General features: G+C 45.0%; 3 protein-coding genes across 4 annotated transcripts; 2 read left to right on the top strand and 1 right to left on the bottom strand.

Annotated features, from left to right (window-relative positions):
- The first annotated feature begins 1,617 nt into the window (after positions 1 to 1,617).
- hif1aa (hypoxia inducible factor 1 subunit alpha a) lies at positions 1,618 to 11,801 on the top strand. The gene is made up of 15 exons (XM_057059171.1): positions 1,618 to 1,907; positions 5,828 to 6,018; positions 6,233 to 6,384; positions 6,542 to 6,626; positions 7,139 to 7,248; positions 7,320 to 7,522; positions 8,581 to 8,687; positions 8,809 to 8,956; positions 9,057 to 9,370; positions 9,454 to 9,644; positions 9,732 to 9,854; positions 9,942 to 10,198; positions 10,281 to 10,380; positions 10,462 to 10,552; positions 10,644 to 11,801. The coding sequence occupies exons 1-15, from the start codon at positions 1,876 to 1,878 to the stop codon at positions 10,805 to 10,807; spliced, it is 2,268 nt and encodes a 755-aa protein (XP_056915151.1). The 5' UTR covers positions 1,618 to 1,875; the 3' UTR covers positions 10,808 to 11,801.
- Positions 11,802 to 12,000: 199 nt separating this feature from the next.
- On the bottom strand, positions 12,001 to 14,875 carry LOC130540195 (serine protease HTRA2, mitochondrial-like). Of its 2 annotated transcripts, none has more exons than XM_057059182.1 (8): positions 14,214 to 14,875; positions 13,858 to 14,062; positions 13,075 to 13,269; positions 12,946 to 12,978; positions 12,537 to 12,817; positions 12,352 to 12,447; positions 12,104 to 12,265; positions 12,001 to 12,028 (listed from the first exon to the last, which is right to left on the bottom strand). In XM_057059182.1, the coding sequence occupies exons 1-8, from the start codon at positions 14,669 to 14,671 to the stop codon at positions 12,025 to 12,027; spliced, it is 1,434 nt and encodes a 477-aa protein (XP_056915162.1). In that variant the 5' UTR covers positions 14,672 to 14,875; the 3' UTR covers positions 12,001 to 12,024. The 2 variants fall into 2 exon arrangements, with proteins under 2 accessions (XP_056915162.1, XP_056915163.1); XM_057059183.1 differs by having other exon boundaries at positions 12,001 to 12,265; positions 12,537 to 12,606; positions 12,709 to 12,817; positions 14,214 to 14,872.
- Positions 14,876 to 15,146: 271 nt separating this feature from the next.
- On the top strand, positions 15,147 to 20,016 carry mis18bp1 (MIS18 binding protein 1). Its single transcript, XM_057059163.1, has 15 exons — positions 15,147 to 16,050; positions 16,133 to 16,270; positions 16,356 to 16,645; positions 16,713 to 16,786; positions 16,917 to 17,038; positions 17,129 to 17,219; positions 17,307 to 17,416; positions 17,509 to 17,669; positions 17,753 to 18,423; positions 18,496 to 18,674; positions 18,879 to 19,012; positions 19,084 to 19,229; positions 19,295 to 19,376; positions 19,454 to 19,508; positions 19,595 to 20,016. Exons 1-15 carry the CDS (start codon positions 15,252 to 15,254, stop codon positions 19,699 to 19,701), a joined length of 3,159 nt encoding a protein of 1,052 aa, XP_056915143.1. The 5' UTR covers positions 15,147 to 15,251; the 3' UTR covers positions 19,702 to 20,016.
- Positions 20,017 to 20,313: the final 297 nt, after the last annotated feature.

The raw sequence follows: 20,313 nt of genomic DNA, 5'->3' as shown, positions 1-20,313 counted from the left end.
GAAACAGGAAGAGACCAGATGGAAATGTTTCAGAAACCTTAAAATGCACATATTTAGGCTCAAGAAAAGCAGAGAAATTCAACCCAAGGTTCACCAGCAAGTGGGCTTGCACAAGAGCAGCCGTTGCTTCAACATTAGAGAGTTTTTCGATCGAGCTTCTGAGACTAAATTGCTGGTATCAGATAAATTGTAAAGGAGAGTAGAAACACAACAATACATTGTTGAATGAAGATCCGGCATCATCTTCCTCGCTTGTATATTGCACCAGTCTAAAGGAATTTGATGGCAAAATGGTGGCGCAGAATTGAGCAACGGTTTGTTTTCGTTTTTCACAAAGCTGTGGCAGCTTTCTTCCGGAGGTGTCTGAATGAGAGGAAAGATTGAAGGGCCTTGTCAAACGTTTCATTACTGAGACTTGCTGATAGCTACCTGCAGGCTCTTTTTGTGCTGCGTGATCGAATCAGCCTCTTACTGCTGCGGATCTCAAATGATTGATAAAAAAGACGATGAAAATGACTTCATGTGACTCCATATTTCTGACACAAATCTAGGCACCATCATGGTGTCTGGTGTCACATTTGTCTGTTTTCCTTTTCAAAGCAATAGAAGAAATACTTCTGAAATAATAATGAAATTAATTATCTTTTCATGTAACTAGTTTGCAGGCAGCAACACTGAAGAAAAGGTGAGTGTTTTGGGTTGTGTAGATTGCCACACAGTATTTTTTTATACAACTTGTTCTTACAGAGCAGGATCAAGTCTGATATGACATGGTGCCTCACCTTGAATGACCTACGGCAGAAGGTGGGGCTAGAACCATAACACTCCCTCCAGCCAATCGGAAGGAGAATGACTAAATAAGTCAGTCTTAGCAGTAACCTTTAGCACAGTGTTACATGAGAACAATACAGATATGTCTGTGTAATAAATGCTGAGCTTTTCCCTCTCATTGTTCTCTCACTGGTTTACTGGTAATAGAATTAATCATCTCAGGCCAGGTAAAGCCCTGTCTCGTCATGTTTTCAATTGCCTCCTTGTCAAAGTTGAGGTATGCTGGTAATATTCTGTTTTTTGGCCCACAGTTCTGGAAACCATAGCCGTTCCTTATGTGGCCAAGCAACAAAACTCAGCTGAGTCAGATGGCGAGTGATCATTTATTGGGGTGTGTCATTCCTACCAGAACCATCAGGAAACAATGTTCCTTCCATATTCTCTTCCCACAAAGAACTTAATTGATTTGACTAATTTATAACTGCCAAATGTGAGAAGCCTGTCATGAGATAAATCACCAAACCAGTTGAGGAAAAAAACAGTAGCACTCTACCGAATTGACCCACGTGCTATCCTAAAGTAATTGTTTGCATTATTGTATTATCATTGACAGCACATCTGTAGCTTGACGTCAATCATTTTAATAACAAATAATTTAACCCATTTGTTTTTTTGAAGATAGATCAACGAACTAAATGGGTGATTTCCCGGTGTTACGGTCATGGCCCGCAGCTGTAAGCTGCAACCTGCGTCATAACCAGCCCCGCCTGTGATTGGTCGATGCTATTCCTCGACTTCCGGTGCGCGTACTCGCGGCTCATGTGACTTGCGCGCCTCCGCGGCGATGGAGGGGGGAGGGGGGGCTGTGACTGATCCTTTACGGAAAGTAGCGATCGCTTCTCCAGCGTGGCACTGTGGAACAGTAGGCGAGTGGAGCACTTATTATCCTGGGCGACTTTCATACGCTTGGAAGTCGTATGCAACGCACTTAACAGTTTTTTTAGGACTTAGTCAGAAAGCTCGGGATTATTGTGTATTTCTCGACGGGGCCGGACACAGTTTGATACCCAGAGAGAGACTCAACTCAAGCCGTTGCGTCCTGACATGGACACGGGAATTGCACCAGAAAAGAAAAGGTAACGTAAACGCTAGCTTTCTCTGAACAGCAACGCTGGGTGGGTGGTTTAACAGCCTAGTGAACGACTGTTGTGCTAGTTTGAGATTCGGCTGGTATTATCGGTGTGGTGTTGCGGGATTAATTCAAGGTTAACCCTGTTAGTTCGACAAAATGGGCTTCCTGGTGACGCTAGCGGTTAGCAAGCGGCTAGCCGAGCTAGCCGCCGACCAATCTTTTGACATTAAGCTGTTTAAGAGTAACCTTCTGCTTAGAACTAGTTACAGATAGTATTTTAATAGAAATGGGAATCTGTTATTTTAACAACAGTAACCTAGTTTTCAGCTAAATGTCTCAGTTTGTTGTGCCTGGTGTCAATCAAAAGGGTAAAAACTACTGTAAATTACAGAACCCAAATCCTTTTTTTTCTTCAAGATGTTGTGTGTCTGATGAAATGTTCATTATTTATATATTTTTATTTTTGATTATCTCGGGCCATTCTTACTGACTTTTAGAAATGCTGCAATTGTTATATGCCTGGTGTTTTAATAAATCCCATTGTCTTAATCAGTAATAATGTTATTTTACATGCCTAAACTCCGGAGAAAGTTTACTTGGATTGACTTTTGAAAGTTTGAACATTCGACTTGGGCATTAGCTTTGCCTTGCATGGCCCCTGATTTATGTTATGATGTAATCATTTTCTGTTTAATTGTTCAATTTAAAAATGGTGAGCATTATTATTATTATTATTATTATTGGACGGGCTTTTGTCGACAAGTGGACAAGAATCGATTTGTGTGCTTAGCTCGCTGATATGACTGGAAACAGTGTGTGATTGGCAGATAAAAGACATTTCCTGTGGCCACGATACAGCATCAGAGAACACTATTATACTGGTCAAAGCAGAAAACCTTGGAATGTCACCATGCCAACTTTGTTTTAGGTAGAAATGTTCAGCAAATTGACTATTTATTACTGGAACATAAGTCCCTTTTTCACAGTGAAGAATGTAAAAAACCCTTAGATTGTAAATCTATGTGAAATCTAAGTTGTAAAAATACTTGCTATGTTGCTGTACAGCTGCTCTTTACCTTTCACAAAGCAAAACACTGGATACATGCAGAAATTAATCACTGACAATCTCTGCTGTGTAAGAGATCATCTAGTTTTGAGTTGCCAGTTCTAATTATCATATTATCCTGACAATTAGAATTTGTGGCTTTTTTAAGTTGGCCCCCGAGCCACTTGGTTTTGCACAAAATTGTTCTGTTGCACACCACAGTCAGCAAAATGCTGCACTTGTCATGTAATCAGCATTTAGCTCAGAGATACCGCAGCTGTGTGCTTATTACAGATGTATAACACAGCCTTGGTGCTATTACAGGCCACCCATTGGGTCAAAGGCTCATCATCGGTGTGCTGTTGACAGATCTGTCTGCAATCCAGAAGCCAGTAGCTGTTTAAAATGATGGCCCGTCATGATCAACATTTGTTTAGTGTGTGTTCCGTCTGATTTCAGAGGAGATAAATATCTGAGTTCTGGTTTGAGGCAGTTCCAGCTGCTATGAACTGATGTTATTATTTGTGCCTAGTTTCATAATGACTAAGACCTGGCGTCAGTAAGGGTGTTTAACGGCACAGAGACAGTATCCTGGTTACCTGGAAACATCCTCGACTAATTAGTGGAGCGCATCGTTTGTTTTTGTTCACGTGTTATTTACTTCTAAATCGTCAGCAAAACGGTTTTATTTTTGTGCGAGTGTTGACACGCTGTACCAGACAGTGTCTCCTAGCATCAGAGTCTGGAATTTTTAATGGGATGCGCTCCCATTCCCCTCTCTTTTCTGAGAAATCTGCCAATTCCATAATGACTTTGACAGCGTGTTTTGGGAACAATGCAGGGAAGTGTGAGTAGAATCCCACCACACCTCCCCTGATAGATGTCCTGAACGGATGCTGCTCACTTTACAATGCTTGGCGCTCACAATGGTCTTTCTGCTGTGTTTTTCCAGAAACATACGCCACAGAAGCTCCCAAAATATTGGACCTTGTAAGAATTGAGCTTCTAACCTGCTCTTTTATTCCACTGCATTTTTGTCCCCCGTGTTCACTACACGGTTTAAAGTCGCCCAGATGGGATTATGTAATGTTTGGCCAGCCCTGACTGTCGTGGTGAACGAGCCCGACAGAACATTTTCTGACTGAAATAGGTCAGTGTTCTGACAGAGGCCGTATCAGACCGGGAATTCTACAAGCGCTGGGCTTTTTCCACCAGGCTCTGCTGTGTTTGTCAGTCCCAAAGCTGGATTGTTAACAGCTCCAGTGGTTTTTGGAGTATAAATGATCCTCTGCGAGGGTGATTGTGGAGCAGAGGAGTGCTGGGCCTTCGTGGCGTTATGCAACCGTGGCCTCTCTGTGTCTTTGTTTTAATATTAACAGACCTGGCCGGTTTCATTTCACTGAAGATCCGAAAGGAGCACTTTTGTGTACTCGTTACTGAGTGATGCACATTGAGTTAATTACCGTCCTAATGAAAGATTTACAGCTCGTTTTCGTGCTGGGTCTTGGAGCGGTTTCGTGTCTGTGCTGCTTTGACATATATGAAGACGAGGACCACGAACTTGAGCGTGTTGACTCTGAATCGCTGTTCAAAGCACGTTTGAAAATCTTTCCAAGGTAAATTAGCTTTGTTGTGCTGCATGCCCAAACCTGCACAGAAATAGCTGGAAGCACCAGGCTCTGTGTCAGAGAGCGGTTGGCACACGTGATGATATATCAGTCCATCATCCACGGTGGCTTTCTCTCCCTCCCTCCTTTGCTCATCCAGGAGCTTTTAGATGATGAAGTACATCTCGGAATGCCATTAGCTTTAACTCTGATGTTTACAGACTGCACAAGTTTTTAGGAATGCCATGAACACACATTTCTGGAGAAGTTCCAACGTTTGACTCGGTCTTTACTAAATTGCTGCTTTGTGAACCTGGGTGATGTTGGTGAATACAGAAGCTTATTAGAGTACAGGACATTCTATTAAGTTCCATCTGTAAGATTGTATCCTATTGAAATTTCACCTTGAAAAGAAATACTGAACATGCAACTTTGTTTTAGATGAAAAGGGACGTGCTGGGAAAATGTCTTCGCAACCCTGACGGGAGATTCGATGGGCTAATTTTAGGGAAAGGGTCCGTTCTCAGGGGAAGAACTTGGCCCGGGCCTGTGCAGTAAATGCACAACAGATCAATGTAATGTGAGTGAATGTTTGAAAGCCCCGAGCTTTGGAAGTGCACTCGGTTCTGTTTGTGTGTCCTCTAGCGTTATCAAAATGCAGGTGAGGTTTTAGGGAGCGACTCAATGACGGGCTATTGATCGCAATTTCATCAGAAACTCAGGGAGTCTAAAAAGCTGCGAGTTTTTTATGGCAAATACAGGAAAATCATGGTTTTGAAAGTCTTTTACTATTTAGAAATACATAAAACTCTGTGGAGATCCAGAGCTTTGAAGGCTGCTTGATTCAGATATATATAATGTACTAATGTAGCACAATAATAAATATGGTGTGTTTGTCTGGTAGGTGTCTGTCAGTGCCAGTATTATCATCCTCCTCTCTGAATCTGTTGAGCCAGGCGCATAAATGTCACGGTGATTTGTGTTGCACTACAGTTTGGCCGTGCACCAAGAGACAGAAGTAACCATGCCTCTCCAGCCAGCCAATCACTCCGAGGGGGCGGACTCCTTTCTTTTGGGCAGCGACCAATAAAACGGTGGCAAACAGCCATTGATGTGAATGTGTCTGAGTGGGACACAGACGGTTGTTTGCTGCAGCCGCCGACAGGCCAGCAGCTGATCGGCCTCAGTAAACACTCCGGACGGAGGGATGCCTCTTCTCGTGTGTGTCGTGGGAGCAGAACCGGTTAATGACCAAGCGCTCGTCTCTCGCAGGGTGAGTTCAGAGCGGAGAAAGGAGAAGTCGAGAGATGCCGCGCGATGTCGGCGCGGCAAGGAGTCGGAGGTGTTCTACCAGCTGGCTCAGGAACTGCCCCTGGCCCACAGCATCAGCTCCAGTCTGGACAAGGCCTCCATAATGAGACTCACCATCAGCTACCTGCGCATGAGGAACCTTCTGAACGCTGGTGAGTGCGTGAACATCTTGTATTTGTCACAGAGGCACATTTTCGCTGAAATAAAATTGGATTTTAAAGGCACACCCATCTGATGGGTCAAAAAGTCATCCCAAATGTGCATTTCATGTCTTTTCATGCCCACAAAACCTGCCGTCTGCCTCATTTGCTTTTATTTCTCAGCCATTCTTTAACGGCCCCATCTCCGCTCTCCTGTCTCCTGTAGGTGAGCCCATAACAGGGGAGGAAACGGACCTGGACCTGCAGCTAAATGGTTCCTATCTGAAGGCTCTGGATGGCTTTCTGATGGTGCTATCTGAAGATGGAGACATGATCTATCTCTCTGAGAACATCAGCAAGTGCCTCGGGCTGGCACAGGTAGGTTTTATTGGATGAGTGTGTGCATTAAAGAGACCACTGAGGGAGATCGGAGGATTTTGGGGTAGCCGGGAGCTTTCGTGTAGGAAAACGATTTTTGTCTTTACACAAGAAAAGTTTAAAATGTAGCATCTTTTGTGTGGTCGTTTCTTCCCAGTTTGATCTGACTGGCCACAGCGTGTTTGACTTCATCCATCCCTGCGACCAGGAGGAACTGAGGGAGATGTTGATCCATAGAACAGGTGATCATTTCATTTTAAACACGTGTTTTACATTTTCCCGCTTCATAATTGAGCTTTGTTGTAGTTGCTTGGGTGTATTTTGTTGACGTCTCATGCAACAATTTCTAGAATTATTAACCCAAACAGCACAGCTGGTCCAGTTTCTGTTTCAGTTTCACATCACATTTCCATAAAACTTTATGCTTTAGGATTTTTTTATCCTCCTGATAGTGATAAGCAATCTTTGCCGATCCTAAAGTGAAGCCTTTGTCCTGCTTCTCTCACACGTGAGCTTCATTGTCCAGTGTAATCAAACGTGAGGCAAATGTGAACGATAGGCTGGAATTGTTTCACCTGCAGCGGCTCAGAACAGTCGAACATTTCCTCTGAAAACAGAATATGCAAAGAGTCAGCGAATGTTTACTGTAACACCCAGAAACGGAAAAGCAACGTGAGATGTTGTGGTGTGGGAGTGGATAAAATGCACTGAGCGCTTGTTCCCTTTTTTAACTGTCACTGTCTTGTGATTTCAGGCTCCAAAAAGGCCAAGGAGCCAAACACGGAAAGAAGCTTTTTCCTTCGCATGAAATGCACCCTGACGAGCAGAGGTCGCACCGTCAACGTTAAATCCGCTACATGGAAGGTGATGATGGCAAATTGAAGTGATCTTTCCTGGTGTTGTGGGCCAGTTGTCTGATCTTGCTCCTCGTCCAGGTGCTGCACTGCTCAGGACATGTGCGTGTATATGAGAACCACACTGAGCCCAGTCCTGATGAGCAAAAGGAGTCGGCGGTCCCATACCTGGTTTTGATCTGTGACCCCATCCCTCACCCCGCCAACATTGAGTTCCCTCTGGACACCAAGACCTTCCTCAGCCGTCATACAATGGACATGAAGTTCACAGATTGTGATGAGAGGTAAGTCATTCATTAACCCATTAAATGCTTAAGGATCAGGATGCACCAATATGATCATTTTTGCCAGTACGAACACCTGGTATTAGAATTGTTGTTTGGGCCCATAGCACTATTTACTGATAATAAGAGAAAAGGTTTTTGAGATGATAAAATTTTCTACAGATCCAATGCCGATGCTGCATAAACACTGTATTGCCGATACCGATCCGATCCAGTTTTCCGATACACCGTTGCAATGCTGACATCAAGGAGGCCTACATTATTTTTCATTTACAGTTGTTAGCTTTTTATAGTAAACTTTACAGTCTTTCGTGCTCGTGTAGCTTGACAAGCCTCCACTAGCAGCAATACCACCTTCATCGTGAGGTAGTTTAACTCCCTCAATTCACAAACCTCCTGGAAGTCATGAATTACTATAAATTATGAGGATCATAAATCAACAAATATCCTAACAAAGTTACCTTATCACAGTATTCGTGGCAATCAAACACATTTTAAGCTCAAGGCGACTTCATTTAAACTCAAACTTGCGAACTTTGGCTGCTACTGCTTTTTTTAAATTTCCGCCTGCTGACGACCTTTGCCAGCGTCAGCGTCCTGCCATTGTTTAGGAACTTCTGGGTGGCGGTTTTGCAAATGACTTATCATTTGCGTGGTGTTGAATGGCGTGACACGGCATCCCCCTCGCATTACCTCGACCTTGCAAGTGTTGCATGCAGCTTTTCGATTATCTTCTTTCATCATTTTTTCTCCTCACTTTAACAGCCCACAATCCTGGCACACAAATGGAAATTAGATGGATGCACACATTTGATGTTAATATCCGCCCAGATGCACGCAAATGTTAAAAATGATTGGCTGATAGCAATATTAATGTCTATATTTTGTGCAATTCTACTTAAGAATCTCAGCATGGAATTCCTCTTCTTATTGTTGCTTAGTCGGTATTGGCATAGTCAACCGGAGCCACCTAGTGTTCAGAGGAGGTACTACCGCGGTCATCGACAGTACAATGATACATTTGTAAGTTGTTGTTTTTTTTTTTTTTACTTGTCCAGGATTACTGAGCTCATGGGTTATGAGCCAGAGGACCTGCTGAATCGTTCAGTTTATGAGTATTACCATGCTCAGGACTCGGATCATCTCGCCAAGACTCACCACAACTGTAAGCAGCTCAGTACAATAATCATTCATACAGACAGCAAGAAATCATCTAGGTGATTTTTTGAAATGCATTTTGAATAAAAGTCTGATTTAAATCGCTCTCCTTTTTTGGTCTTTGGTAGTGTTTGCAAAGGGCCAGGTCTGCACAGGTCAGTACCGAATGTTGGCCAAGAGAGGCGGCTTCGTGTGGTTGGAAACTCAAGCAACCGTCATCTATAACACCAAGAACTCCCAGCCGCAGTGTGTCGTCTGTGTCAACTTTGTGCTCAGGTGCAGATCTCTAAATGTCTTTACTTTCCGTGGGGGCTGTAATAAAGTGTAAAAATACCCTAAACCCAGGACAACAAACAACTTCTCTGTCATGTTACAGCGGCATTCAGGAGGAGAAGATGGTCCTGTCTCTGGAGCAGACTGCAGACGTGAAGCCTGTGAAGGAGGAGCTGCTGCAGGAGGAGGAAGAGAAAAAGTTCATCATCGAGAGCAGCTCCCCTGACATTTCTGAGCCTCTGCTGAAGGAGGAAGAGAAAAACCCAGAGTTGGACGTCATGGAAATGTTGACTGAGGTGACGGAAAGCCAGCCAGTGTGCAGCCTGTACGACAAGCTGAAGGAGAAGCCCGAGGCCCTCACCCTGCTGGCCCCCGCTGCTGGAGACACAATCATTTCGCTGGACTTCAGCTGCCCCGGTTGGTCTTCAGTCTGGCCCTCTCTCTCTCTGTCTTCTCATGTGTGCTTCTGACACCTGTGCTGTGGTTTTTGATGGATTCAGAGATGCAGCTGCTGAAGGAAGTTCCTCTCTACAACGATGTGATGCTCCCATCTACGAGCGAAAAGCTGGTTCTGCCTCTGTCTCCTCTGCCGCCCAGCGAGCCTCTCCATGTCGCGCCCACCACCCCCGACGATACAAAAGGGAAGCGCTGCATCCTCGACTCTTCTGCTACGCCTGCCAGCTCCTCAGTGGTAAAGCTGATTACCGTCAAGATAAACATTTATAGTGGTTCAATGTCCACAGAGCAGGGGAATCACTTTAATCCTACACCTTTTTAGGTCGATAGTCCACATGATCTCTGTTTCTGCATGGACTCGGATATGAGCTCAGACTTCAAACTGGACTTGGTGGAGAAGCTTTTCACCATTGATACGGAGCCCAAGACCCCCTTCACCACACAGGTGATCACGCTCAAACGGACACGGTCTAATTACTGATCAACACACGTGTCGGACCGTGTTGCGGTAACTCATGCATGCCCCCCGCAGGCAATGGAAGACTTGGATCTGGAGATGTTGGCTCCCTACATCTCCATGGATGACGACTTCCAGCTGCGCAGTCTCTCCCCGGATGAGGCTCTACCTTCTGGACCAGGAAACCCGCTGCAAAGCACCTCTGTCTGCCTGACACCAGAAATCCCCAGCTATCCCGGTTCCCCCTTCAGCTTACCAGACAGCTGCACAGCTTCCCCAGCACCCCCTGAACCACTGAGCACCCCTCACCTTGCTACCATACTTGCTAAGAGGTATTTTTTTCCCTACCTTGCAATGATTTAATGGTGTTCATTTGGGGATTTGCTCGTTTAAAGTCCCACTGCTGTGTCGTAGGACCACACAGCTGAACAAAGAGGTCGAACTCAGGACGCTGGCAGCTCAGAACACCCCACGCAAAAGAAAACTGGCTGACGTGAAAGACACGATCGAACAGGTACGTTCTCAAGGTGTAAATTCCTTAATTGACATTTACGAGGGGAGATTTTAAACATCTGGATTTGGTCCTTTTCCTCAGGGAGTTCTGCACATGGGGCAAATCGAGCAGGGCAAAAAGCTGAAGGCCTCCGACATGGGAACAACCAGGACCATACTTCTGCTGCCCACAGGTACGTGGAGCTGCTTCTCCTTCTTCGCTCCGTCGCCTCAAACCTAAAACCTCACTGAATTGCGACCGTCGCTTCCTGTCGTGTCCCGTAGACTTGGCCACTCGTTTGCTGGGCACCACGTCAGAAGACACCAGTTCACTCTTCAGCTTACCACAGCTCACCCGCGACGACTGCGAGGTCAACGCCCCCCTACAGGGCCGTCAGTTCTTGCTGCAGGGGGAGGAGTTGCTGCGAGCGCTGGACCACGTCAACTGAGTCAAAGCTTATCCTGCTCACTGCTGAATTAGTGGACACTACAGTTCCTCCAACCTAAAGTCACTCCCTCTCCAGGAAGCCCAACCCTCCTCCCTGACCCCTATTTATGTATCCGAACAAATTTGACTAGAGTTCGGCTGCCGTTTGTGCACCTAATGTGATATTTGCAGCATTCCACCGTGTGAAACACCATCGCAGCTCTGAGATTTGGTGCAAGGGATTCAGACATCGCAAGATGTCCCAATGTTTTTTCGTTGGCTCTCTCTTTCGGGGAGTCTTTTAGCACTCAGCGCCTCGACAGATGACCTTTTCCTAGCCGGTCACCATAGAACCTGGCTCTACTGCCAGGCCAGCAGTGTAATGTAAGCTTCAGTCGCACAATTTATATTTTCTTAAAAAGAAAAATATTACCAGCAATATATATTAAGCCTTTTTAATGTTGTTCTAATGGGATTTGAACAATTTTATTTTTCCTCCCATACTTGTATGTTGTAGTACTTGTACCTAACAGATGTCTTTAGTCCAAAAATATATAGTTTAAACCTTTTGTGGTTTGAATGTATCAATTAAGTCTTTGAGGTAAACGTGTGTAGCAGTCCAGTACATGTCACTTTATTACTTTACTGTAAGTGTGTGTTACTGTGTGTATGCATATACCAGGAAACTTTTAATTTACTCAGTTTGAATTCACAGCTTTGAGTCAGTCAGAAATCTTCCCTCTGTTTCCTTTGGCATTTCCATCAAGCACAAGTGAATTCATGTGTGGGCTTTTTTTTATCATGTGAGACAAACTCCAGAATCTGTATCAAGCACGCGGCATCTCCAAGCATTCGCATTTTACTTGTGTGACCAGTCATTATCTTGGCGTCTCTGAGCTGTCAAAGTGGCTTGCACCTTAAATGGTAGTCAGTTTAAAACCATTCTGTTGTCTGTCATGCTTCTTGTTGCTGTTCAACATTAAACAGCTTTAATAAAGAACACGTGTTTAAACTTTCATTGTCGTTGCATGGAAATTTCCAAAATACCAACAAAGCTGGCCCCACACCCAAAACCATAACTGGACTTTTATGTTTTTATTCTTTCCTCGTGACGGTCACTTCCTGTTGGCACAGATGGGGTTTCGACCTGGCACGTGAATGTACGGGACGCCTCTTGAAGGTTCCATCGACGGGGGCAGAAGTTCGAAACATTCCTTTCTGCTTCGATTTTCATTTTTATTACCTTACAAAGATATTTCATTTTTACTACACAGTTCTCGGACGGTGTGATCCTGACAAACGGAGTCGTCTGTCTCACTCTGTGTATTCGGGAGTGACGCGCAGTCGAAGCAGCTCGCCGCCTCTCTGAACCAGCATGCTGATGTGGTCGCTGCTGCGGACGGCCTCGTAGACCTCCTCTGAGGTGTTCGCCTTTGCTCCGTTTATCTCCACCACGATGTCTCCCGGAATCATTCCAGCTCTAAAATAAATGCAGTCGTGCTAAATTTAGTCAGTGCCACTCGATTAAAATCACCGATCATTCATGCAGCTGGTTCGTCTGCTGACCTGTCGGCCGGAGAGCCCATGATCACTCTGTGGATCAGGACGCCGTGCGTCACCTCCGGGAAGGATGGATCCCTCAGCTTTAACTCTGCAATGATGCTGCAGGAGAAGAAAAGGAACACGACGGATTTTAAACTGCGCGATAATAGGATGCAGTAAACTGCAAGCGGAAGCGGAGCACCCCCTACCTCGGTGTCAACGTCAGCATCATTACGCCGATGTAGCGCCGCCTTGTGTCTGAATCGCGGAACCAGGAACCTTGTGAGAGATGGACACGACCAGCACGTGAGGGAAAATCGTGACACAGAGAGCAATCACGCGGAACGGGAAGCGCAGGCAGACACGCAGCTTTTTCCTTACTTTTCTTTTGTTCTGCCCGATCCAGGAAAAGTCTCAGACGGTCGGATGGAATAGCGAAAGAGATTCCAGCAGTGACCTTCATGGTGTTTATCCCGATGACTTCCCCATCCTGATCGGCAGGAGAGGAAAGGCAAGAGAGTAATGTGAACCGTAAAATCTCCTGCTTGTGCAGTAAATCTGCAACAGCTCTGGTAAACAGTTCGATGTGATGATCAAAATTTGCAGCCAGCGACTCACCAAGTTTATTAGGGGACCGCCAGAATTTCCAAACTGCAACGCAAGTCGGCCACATGTAACATCAAGAAAGACAATTATGCCAGACTGACAGTAAACCCTCGGTAGACAGTGACGTGACCCTGAACTCACGTCGATGGCTGCGTCAGTCTGGATGTAATCCATGTTGGTGTTGGACAGGCCCAGCTCCTTACTCCCTCTCTGTGCTGAGCTGACGATCCCTGATGTGATTGTGTTCCGGAGCGCAAACGGGCTCCCCATGGCGACCACAAACTCCCCCTGTCGCACCTGGGCTGAGGATCCAAGGGGGAGTGTGGGCAAAGGATTCTACAGGTGGAGGAAGAGGAGCGGGGAGAGTCTGGTGATCGGTACCTCATCAGATGTCATTATAAAGAGAAATTATTGTTTTATTTCTTACTGCTGTTTGTTCTATTACTATATTGGATGGTTGGGCTCATTAAATTGTGAACTTAGAAACTGGAATGCTTCAATAAGTCGATCAAAGGTCTTGTTACTGTTTAGTTACAGGCCTACATAAGCCATAAATCCACATGCTAAAGTGGACTTTTATGTTTCATCTAATTGGAATCAACCGTTTGAGCTCCCAAACATCAAATCAGGAGTTCTGTTCTGTTCTGATGTGCAACACACAGCAGGGGAGCATCTAAACACTTGTGCACCTCCTAACTCTGAACCTTGGTGTAAGCTCTCAGACCTTCTCTGGCTGGATGACCCTTTATCAGCTTATCACCAGTTGTCAGGAGTTTATATTCGAATAACCCTGACCCATGTGTTTAGATTCAGTATTCACGTTACACTGACCCTTTATAATATAATATGCGAACTTCTATTTTGCATATTATATAATTAGAAATGAGCCATCAGCTCATTATCATGCTAGAAACATGGACTCACCTTCACACTGATCTTGATGGTGGCGATGTCTGCTACTTGATCGACGTCTTGCACAGTGGCGTTGTACATCTCCCCGTTGTTGAGCTTCACTCGGACGCCTCTCTTATTGGCCACAACGTGAGCGTTGGTAACAATGAGACCATCAGTGCTGATTAAGAACCCAGAGCCATTGGACACAGTGACTTCTCTCCCAGAAAAAGGATGTCTGTTCAAAAAACACATAAAGGTGAGCTCAGTTCATCGAGTAGAAGCAATGTTGTATTAATTTAGAAACAAAGAAAAAAGTAAATCATATGAACCCAAACCTGATCACTTGGATCTAAATCAACTTTATGTCCCCTGTCCTGTCAACTTACCTGCCCAAGATCTCAATGTACACAACAGCTGGGGTGGACTTTTCCACGACATCTGCAATAAAGTTGTATTTATATCTGGGGCTGTCCGGTTTAAAGGGAGAAGCACACTGAGCGGAAGACACAAGCAGGTCGAGACATTTCCTGGCCACTGAACCTCGCCTGTCCTTGGCTTCTTCCTCTTTTTGACCGTCCAGAAGCGCCGCGGTACACAGTCCCAAACCCACCAAGACCGACTGGGACAGACAATTGTTCTTCTGCTGCCCATTCTTTCCGTCCCAACCCAGCGGGGGCACTTTATCCGGTCTTGCGTGTCCCCCTGCGTCTCCGTGGTTACATATTACAGCATGTGGCAAACGGCTGACTGTCCTCTCTGCCAGGGACTTAAGTCCACGGCTTTGACATCGATGATGTGTCCTTAAAGTCGACAGAAGACACCGATAGACAGGAGTTGCTGCCATGTTGCGTCAATCCTGCCAAGGCGATTTTTGACAATGCTGAACACTTTAGATCCAAACGGTTGAGACTTTAGTGTCACTTAAAAGCCATACAGGTGGGAGAAATGAGAATAAGACATTTACAACAACACTGACGGAAACTACCTGTCAAGTATCGCTGTAGCCCGAAAATATGACTCTTTTCTTCTTCGACGAAAGGTTTTCAGTAGATTAGGCATGATTTTTTTAATCCTGCCCTCTATTGGAGAACAATCCACATTACAAAAACTGTAGTCCTACAGTGGCTAAAGCAATAGACATTTCAAGGTAATAGGGCAAATAATAGTAATAAAAGTAATAAGTAATAAAAGTAGACATCGTGCATACATTGTTTTATTTAAGTTTTAAGCTACAATTGTTTATTGTGAGCCGGCTTTACCGGAAGCCGTATGCGGAAGTGACGTATGTGTTTCGAAAGAGCGTCACATGTTTCGAACGAAAGGCGGCAGTAATGACAATTTTGAAATTTGTAGGCTAGATGCTAACTGCTAGCACACATACACACATACACACACGGATCTTTTAGGTTTTTTTTCTCAAGATAATGGCCTCTCATCAGCACTTGCTGCAATACTCAAATCCGCGGTCTGAATCCCCCGCCAAGGTATTTGCTAAACTAAAATCTAAAGTGCAGAGAGAAGGGGCGTACGCTAAGGATGGGGTTTCCACACGCAACGAGCCGCTGGGTGACTTTAAAATAAACCATGGGGCAGAGTTCAGATCGCCCAGGACACCAACAGAGAAATGCAATCTCAATGAGAGAAAGGGATTTAGTTCTCGGGACGAAGCAAAAGCATTGACCATCTCGCCCATATCAAGTCCTCAGAAGAACTTCGGCTTTTGGAATTCAAGGGACACGCTCGTCGAGGATCTTCTTGTTTCTGGCAGGGAGCATGGATGCACACCGAGAAAGGGAGGGTTCCTGGATTCATCAGCTGTGCCTCACCCCCATGTTTTGGTCAACAGCAAGCAGAACCACGTAGAATCAACTCGGTCCAGAGACGTCGATGGTTTTTATGCGAGCAACAAGACGCATATGAAAGCTGTGGAAAATGACCAGATGCTGAGGAAAGACCAGACTTTTGAAAAATCTCCCACCAGTGTTTATTCTCCGATGAGGAACAGGCTGAGGAAAAGGAAATTTGAGCCATGGGATTTTGGGAATATTAGCAGCAGCACAAAGATCCACAACGACACCCAAAATGAGCCTCAAGAAAACAGAAACGGCTGTGTTGTTATGGAGAACCTGGTTCATAGACCAGGGTTCTCTGCTGTCCAACCTGTTATCAACCACTTCCCTCGGGAACCCATAATGCCTCCGCCTAGATCAATGTCAACAAAGCGTGAGCTTTCTTTTCCTCTGAAATCTCCCCTTTTCTGATAATCTAGGGGGGCCAAACTGACAGGTGCTCTTTTTCTGACCAGATTGCCGTGTTTTATTAGAGATGTGTCCTCCGCTGTCTCCAGCCAAGATGTTCGCTTTAATGAAGAAGAGGGAGAATAGAGCGGCCCACCAAGATGTTCGCCACGTCAACAACAGCATGAGAGCTCTGTTTACTGCAAGTGAGTGTGAAACCTTGTTTGAGGTTTACTCCCATGTTCATGTTACTATTCTACACGAGTGACACTCTTATCTGACACTGCACAGATGAATTCCCTCAATCTATTGATACACCTCAGCCCACTGTGTCTGAAACGGTGGACACGGCCACGATGAGTGATGGGGAGAGTACGGGTCCTGGCTGTCAGTCCATTGCAGACACAGCTGAGAGCCAGTCTGCTATGGATCCCTCTGAAGACGTCCGCGTCCCGGCTGTGTCTTCGCAACCTGTTTTAATCGAAGACCCACTCATACTCAATTCACCGCGGGTCTCCATTCCGAAGAAGAGCGAACCCACGTTGCAGCCCGACTGCCCCCAGCTCTCCAAAATCTCACCTGTAAGTAAAACTGAACCTATGATTATTTCAAGCGAATGTTACAATTTTGTCTTTTCCTTCATGGCAGGAAAGAGTAATTCATCTCAGAAAATGGTTCCTAAGGCACAATCAAAAGGGCCTGTTTGTTGAAGGGATCCACAGGTAGGTGCTTTTTTATTGGCCGTGTGTTTTTATCATTTGAGATATAAATGAGGCACTACATGTAACTTTACTGCAGATCGGCTTTGTTTGTAGTTTTAATCATTACTACTTGTTTTTTTTTTGCTGCCAGGGAGGAGAACATAGCGTGGAACAGTAACATCATTGCAGAGAGAGTTTCTCATTATGCGGTGAAGACCATTACAGGCAGGGTTTACATCTTGGTTGGAAAAATGAACTTGCACATGGACTCTGGTGAGTAAGATGGTTAAAAAATAAACCCCCATTTATGTAAATGTTTTGCATCCATTGTTAATCTTTTAATGCCTTGCTTTTGGAATTTAGACTTTCCCAGATGGTTTTTGAAGAAGTTCTTAACTGGTTTTCCTGTCATATGGAAGGAAGTTTATGAGAAGTTTCTATCAGAGTCCAGATTGTAAGAACACGTGAAAGCCAGAATCATGAACACGTGACAACCCTTTGTTTTTATTTAACAGAAGTGTGTTTTTTCTCGCAACCACAGCAAAGACACTAGAAGGAAAAATGAGAGCAGAGGCAATACAGCAAAGACAAAGTCAAAAGACTCCGTCAACCCTTCTGTGAAGAGCCAGAGGAAAAATGTTTTTAAGACTCGTAAGAATATTATGAACATATGCAAAACGTAGCAACACCGCTAATGAAATAACCTAATGAAAGCAAACGTGTTTGTTTACTCTCCTCTTCAGCTGATACTGGTCCTTCCTCCTCCTCGTCTGCTACAATGTTGTCCCGAAGTGGTCGTGTCATCAAACCCCCTTTAGAGTTCTGGAAAGGAGGGAGGGTGATTCTGGATGCACACATGAATGTCACCATCCATGACTGTTACAATACATCCATCTGTAATCCTGTAAGTGAAGTCATCCCAGCTGTAAATAAATCCATCTAACAGCTGATATATCTAACCAGCGCCACTGTCTTTTAATCCCACAGGAGGACACTGCAGCTGTGTCTGTGAGCAAATTAAAGAAATTCTTGATTCCGAGCCAGAACGTTGACAAAGCAGCTTTGGCTCCAAAGAGGAACACCAAGGCCCCGTCCCGCAGACGGAATAAAGTCAAAGGGAACCGCGGGGAGGAGCCGTCCCATTCACCCGATCCTTCCGTGGAGTCTCTCAGCATCCCTGAAAGGAGCACTGGCAGGCAAACAAGATCCAGTCAGAGAGCGCAGCACGTGAACGCTGCCCCTGACCGGAGCAATGAAATATCCTCACCGGTGAAGGCAAGAAAACAGAAGAGCGCGACGAAAAATAGGAGACGCCACACGGTTCCAGCATCTCCACTGTCTCCTCATATTAGCGAAACGGCACCAGAACATTCGGCCCACGATAGTTTAATGGTCAGAAGAACAAAACCATCTAAAAGAGTGCAGAAGAAGAGAGGAGAGGACTCGCCACAACTGCAGCATGCGGAGCAAAGAAGGAAGGAAGTGAGGAAGAGACGAGGACAGCAAAATCAAGAAAAAAACAAAAAGATCTCAGAACCAACAAACAGTAAATCATCCACATCGAGCAAGAAACCAAAGATGTACAAAGGAAACATGCAGATTCCACCTGAGCAAGATGAAGATAAATGGACTGAGGAAGAGCTTGCAAAGCTCCAAGAGTGCGTACAGTCCCCCCAATAAACCACGTGCCGTTCCACAGAATCCAACTGAAGTGTGTTTGTCTCATCCAGGGCAGTGGCGCTCTACCCAAAACACACGGCAAATTACTGGGCAAAGGTGGCGAGTATTGTGGGAACGCGCCGTGCAGAAGAGTGTCTTAACCAGCTCACCTGCCAGGGAACCTCGCCGTCTCCCGTCAGGAAAGCCAGGAAAGGGAAAAAGAAGCAGCCAGAAGCACCAAAAGGTCCAGGTAGAGAGAAGCCTGCCTCGAGTGCTTGTTTGACCGAGTTTATTTACTTTCAAACAAAACCTTTCCTGAGCTTTCTCATATGAGGATCCTTCAACCCCCCTCCCCCATATTTTGGACATGTGTTAAAGATGAAACGTGTTTGCCAGCTTAGCCCCAGTTGTAATTAAGTCAAATACGGAGATGTGTCACTGTAATCTGTTACAGATAATCCGGTAATATCTGGTGGGGTGGGTACCTTCAAGAGAAAGCAGCAGGTACGCCACTTCCTGGGGACCATGTCCAAAGACAACGTGGACGACGTTTTCAGCTCTTCGTACATGCAGAACAAACACCTGGAGGTGGTCTCCTCTCTACATCAGCGTTTTCTCCAACATCCCAGCTCAGCTCACCGCCTATTCTTTATCCTCAGATGCCGACCACCTACACTTCAAATCTGAGCGACGAGCACGACATCAGAGACCTGGAGCCCGTGACCCCCATGTCGGCAGGTTTTCCTGCAGCAAAGACACCTCAGGCTCTGTATATCACCCCTGGCATGATGGGTTCCTCCAACAGGTGAATGAGCACTTTTGCATTGTGGTTGCTGAGAACTGATGCTAACATTGTTCTCAACCTCACAGGAGCACCGATGACAAGTACGTCTTTCAGTTCCAGAAGAGGGAAAAAAATCCGTTCAATGTCAAACAGGCTCCTTCTAAAAAGGTAACGGTCATTGCCTTCTCGTCTTTTATTTAGATGATTTTTTTTAAAAAAACAAAACCTCTGTTACTTTCTTTTAGAGCTTCACCGCAACACCATCAGCCAAGCGAACAATGAAGCGATGTGGCAATGCAGGTAAACTCTGGTAAAGTGTGGGCGCCGGGATTGTGAGGCATCACTTTTACATTTCTAACATGTGCTTTTTTTATTTGTTTTACTAGGAAAAGACACCTTTGTGGTTTGGGAAATGTTCCCAGGAAATGAAAGAGTGCTGTCTGATAGCGAAGCGGAGGAGGATTATTACTTCTCAGACAACGACTGTACCTGAGCGATCCTTGGCATTTTAAATAAAAACCACACCACATTTAAATGATTTATAAGTCAATAGAACAGAGGGAAAATGTGCCTCTTTTATTTTTTAAGGATTTATAAAAATTGAAGCTCTTCATTAATGAATTTTTTGGGAGTGTTAACACGGCATGTCCATAGTTGGTCAAACCGAGAGTTTTGGATATAATATCTTGAGATATTTGATTACCTTTTTTGACATGCTGACAGAAACACTGCTTTGGTCTTGTAAATAGTTTTTGTCCCCTTTCCAAGAGTCAGATGTAACTTTTAATAAATCTTCACTTATTGTTTACATTGTTGTACTAGAGTTTCTATGAGAACATGGCGCTGACTAGTGGTCGAGGGCCGCAATCTTGCCGGGTTTTATTTCCTCCTGGGTTGGATTGTGCGCCTCTTAACCTGGTTTGGAGAGTCTGGGGTACAGCCAAATGGTTTTTAGCACTGCAAATTAAAAATTAAAGACACAGCTGGGTTCCATCATGGTGATGAATGATGCATCGGAGCATCATTCATCCGAGGGTGCACTAACTTTCTATCTACGACCCTCTCGAGACATTTAGTGCAAAGCCAGGCCAGCTAACCAACAGTT

Source organism: Takifugu flavidus, chromosome 16, assembly GCF_003711565.1.
Source record: "Takifugu flavidus isolate HTHZ2018 chromosome 16, ASM371156v2, whole genome shotgun sequence".
Classification (NCBI taxonomy): Eukaryota; Metazoa; Chordata; class Actinopteri; order Tetraodontiformes; family Tetraodontidae; genus Takifugu; species Takifugu flavidus.
Note: the sequence above shows the minus strand (reverse complement) of the source record. Positions and strands in the feature narration are given on the sequence as shown.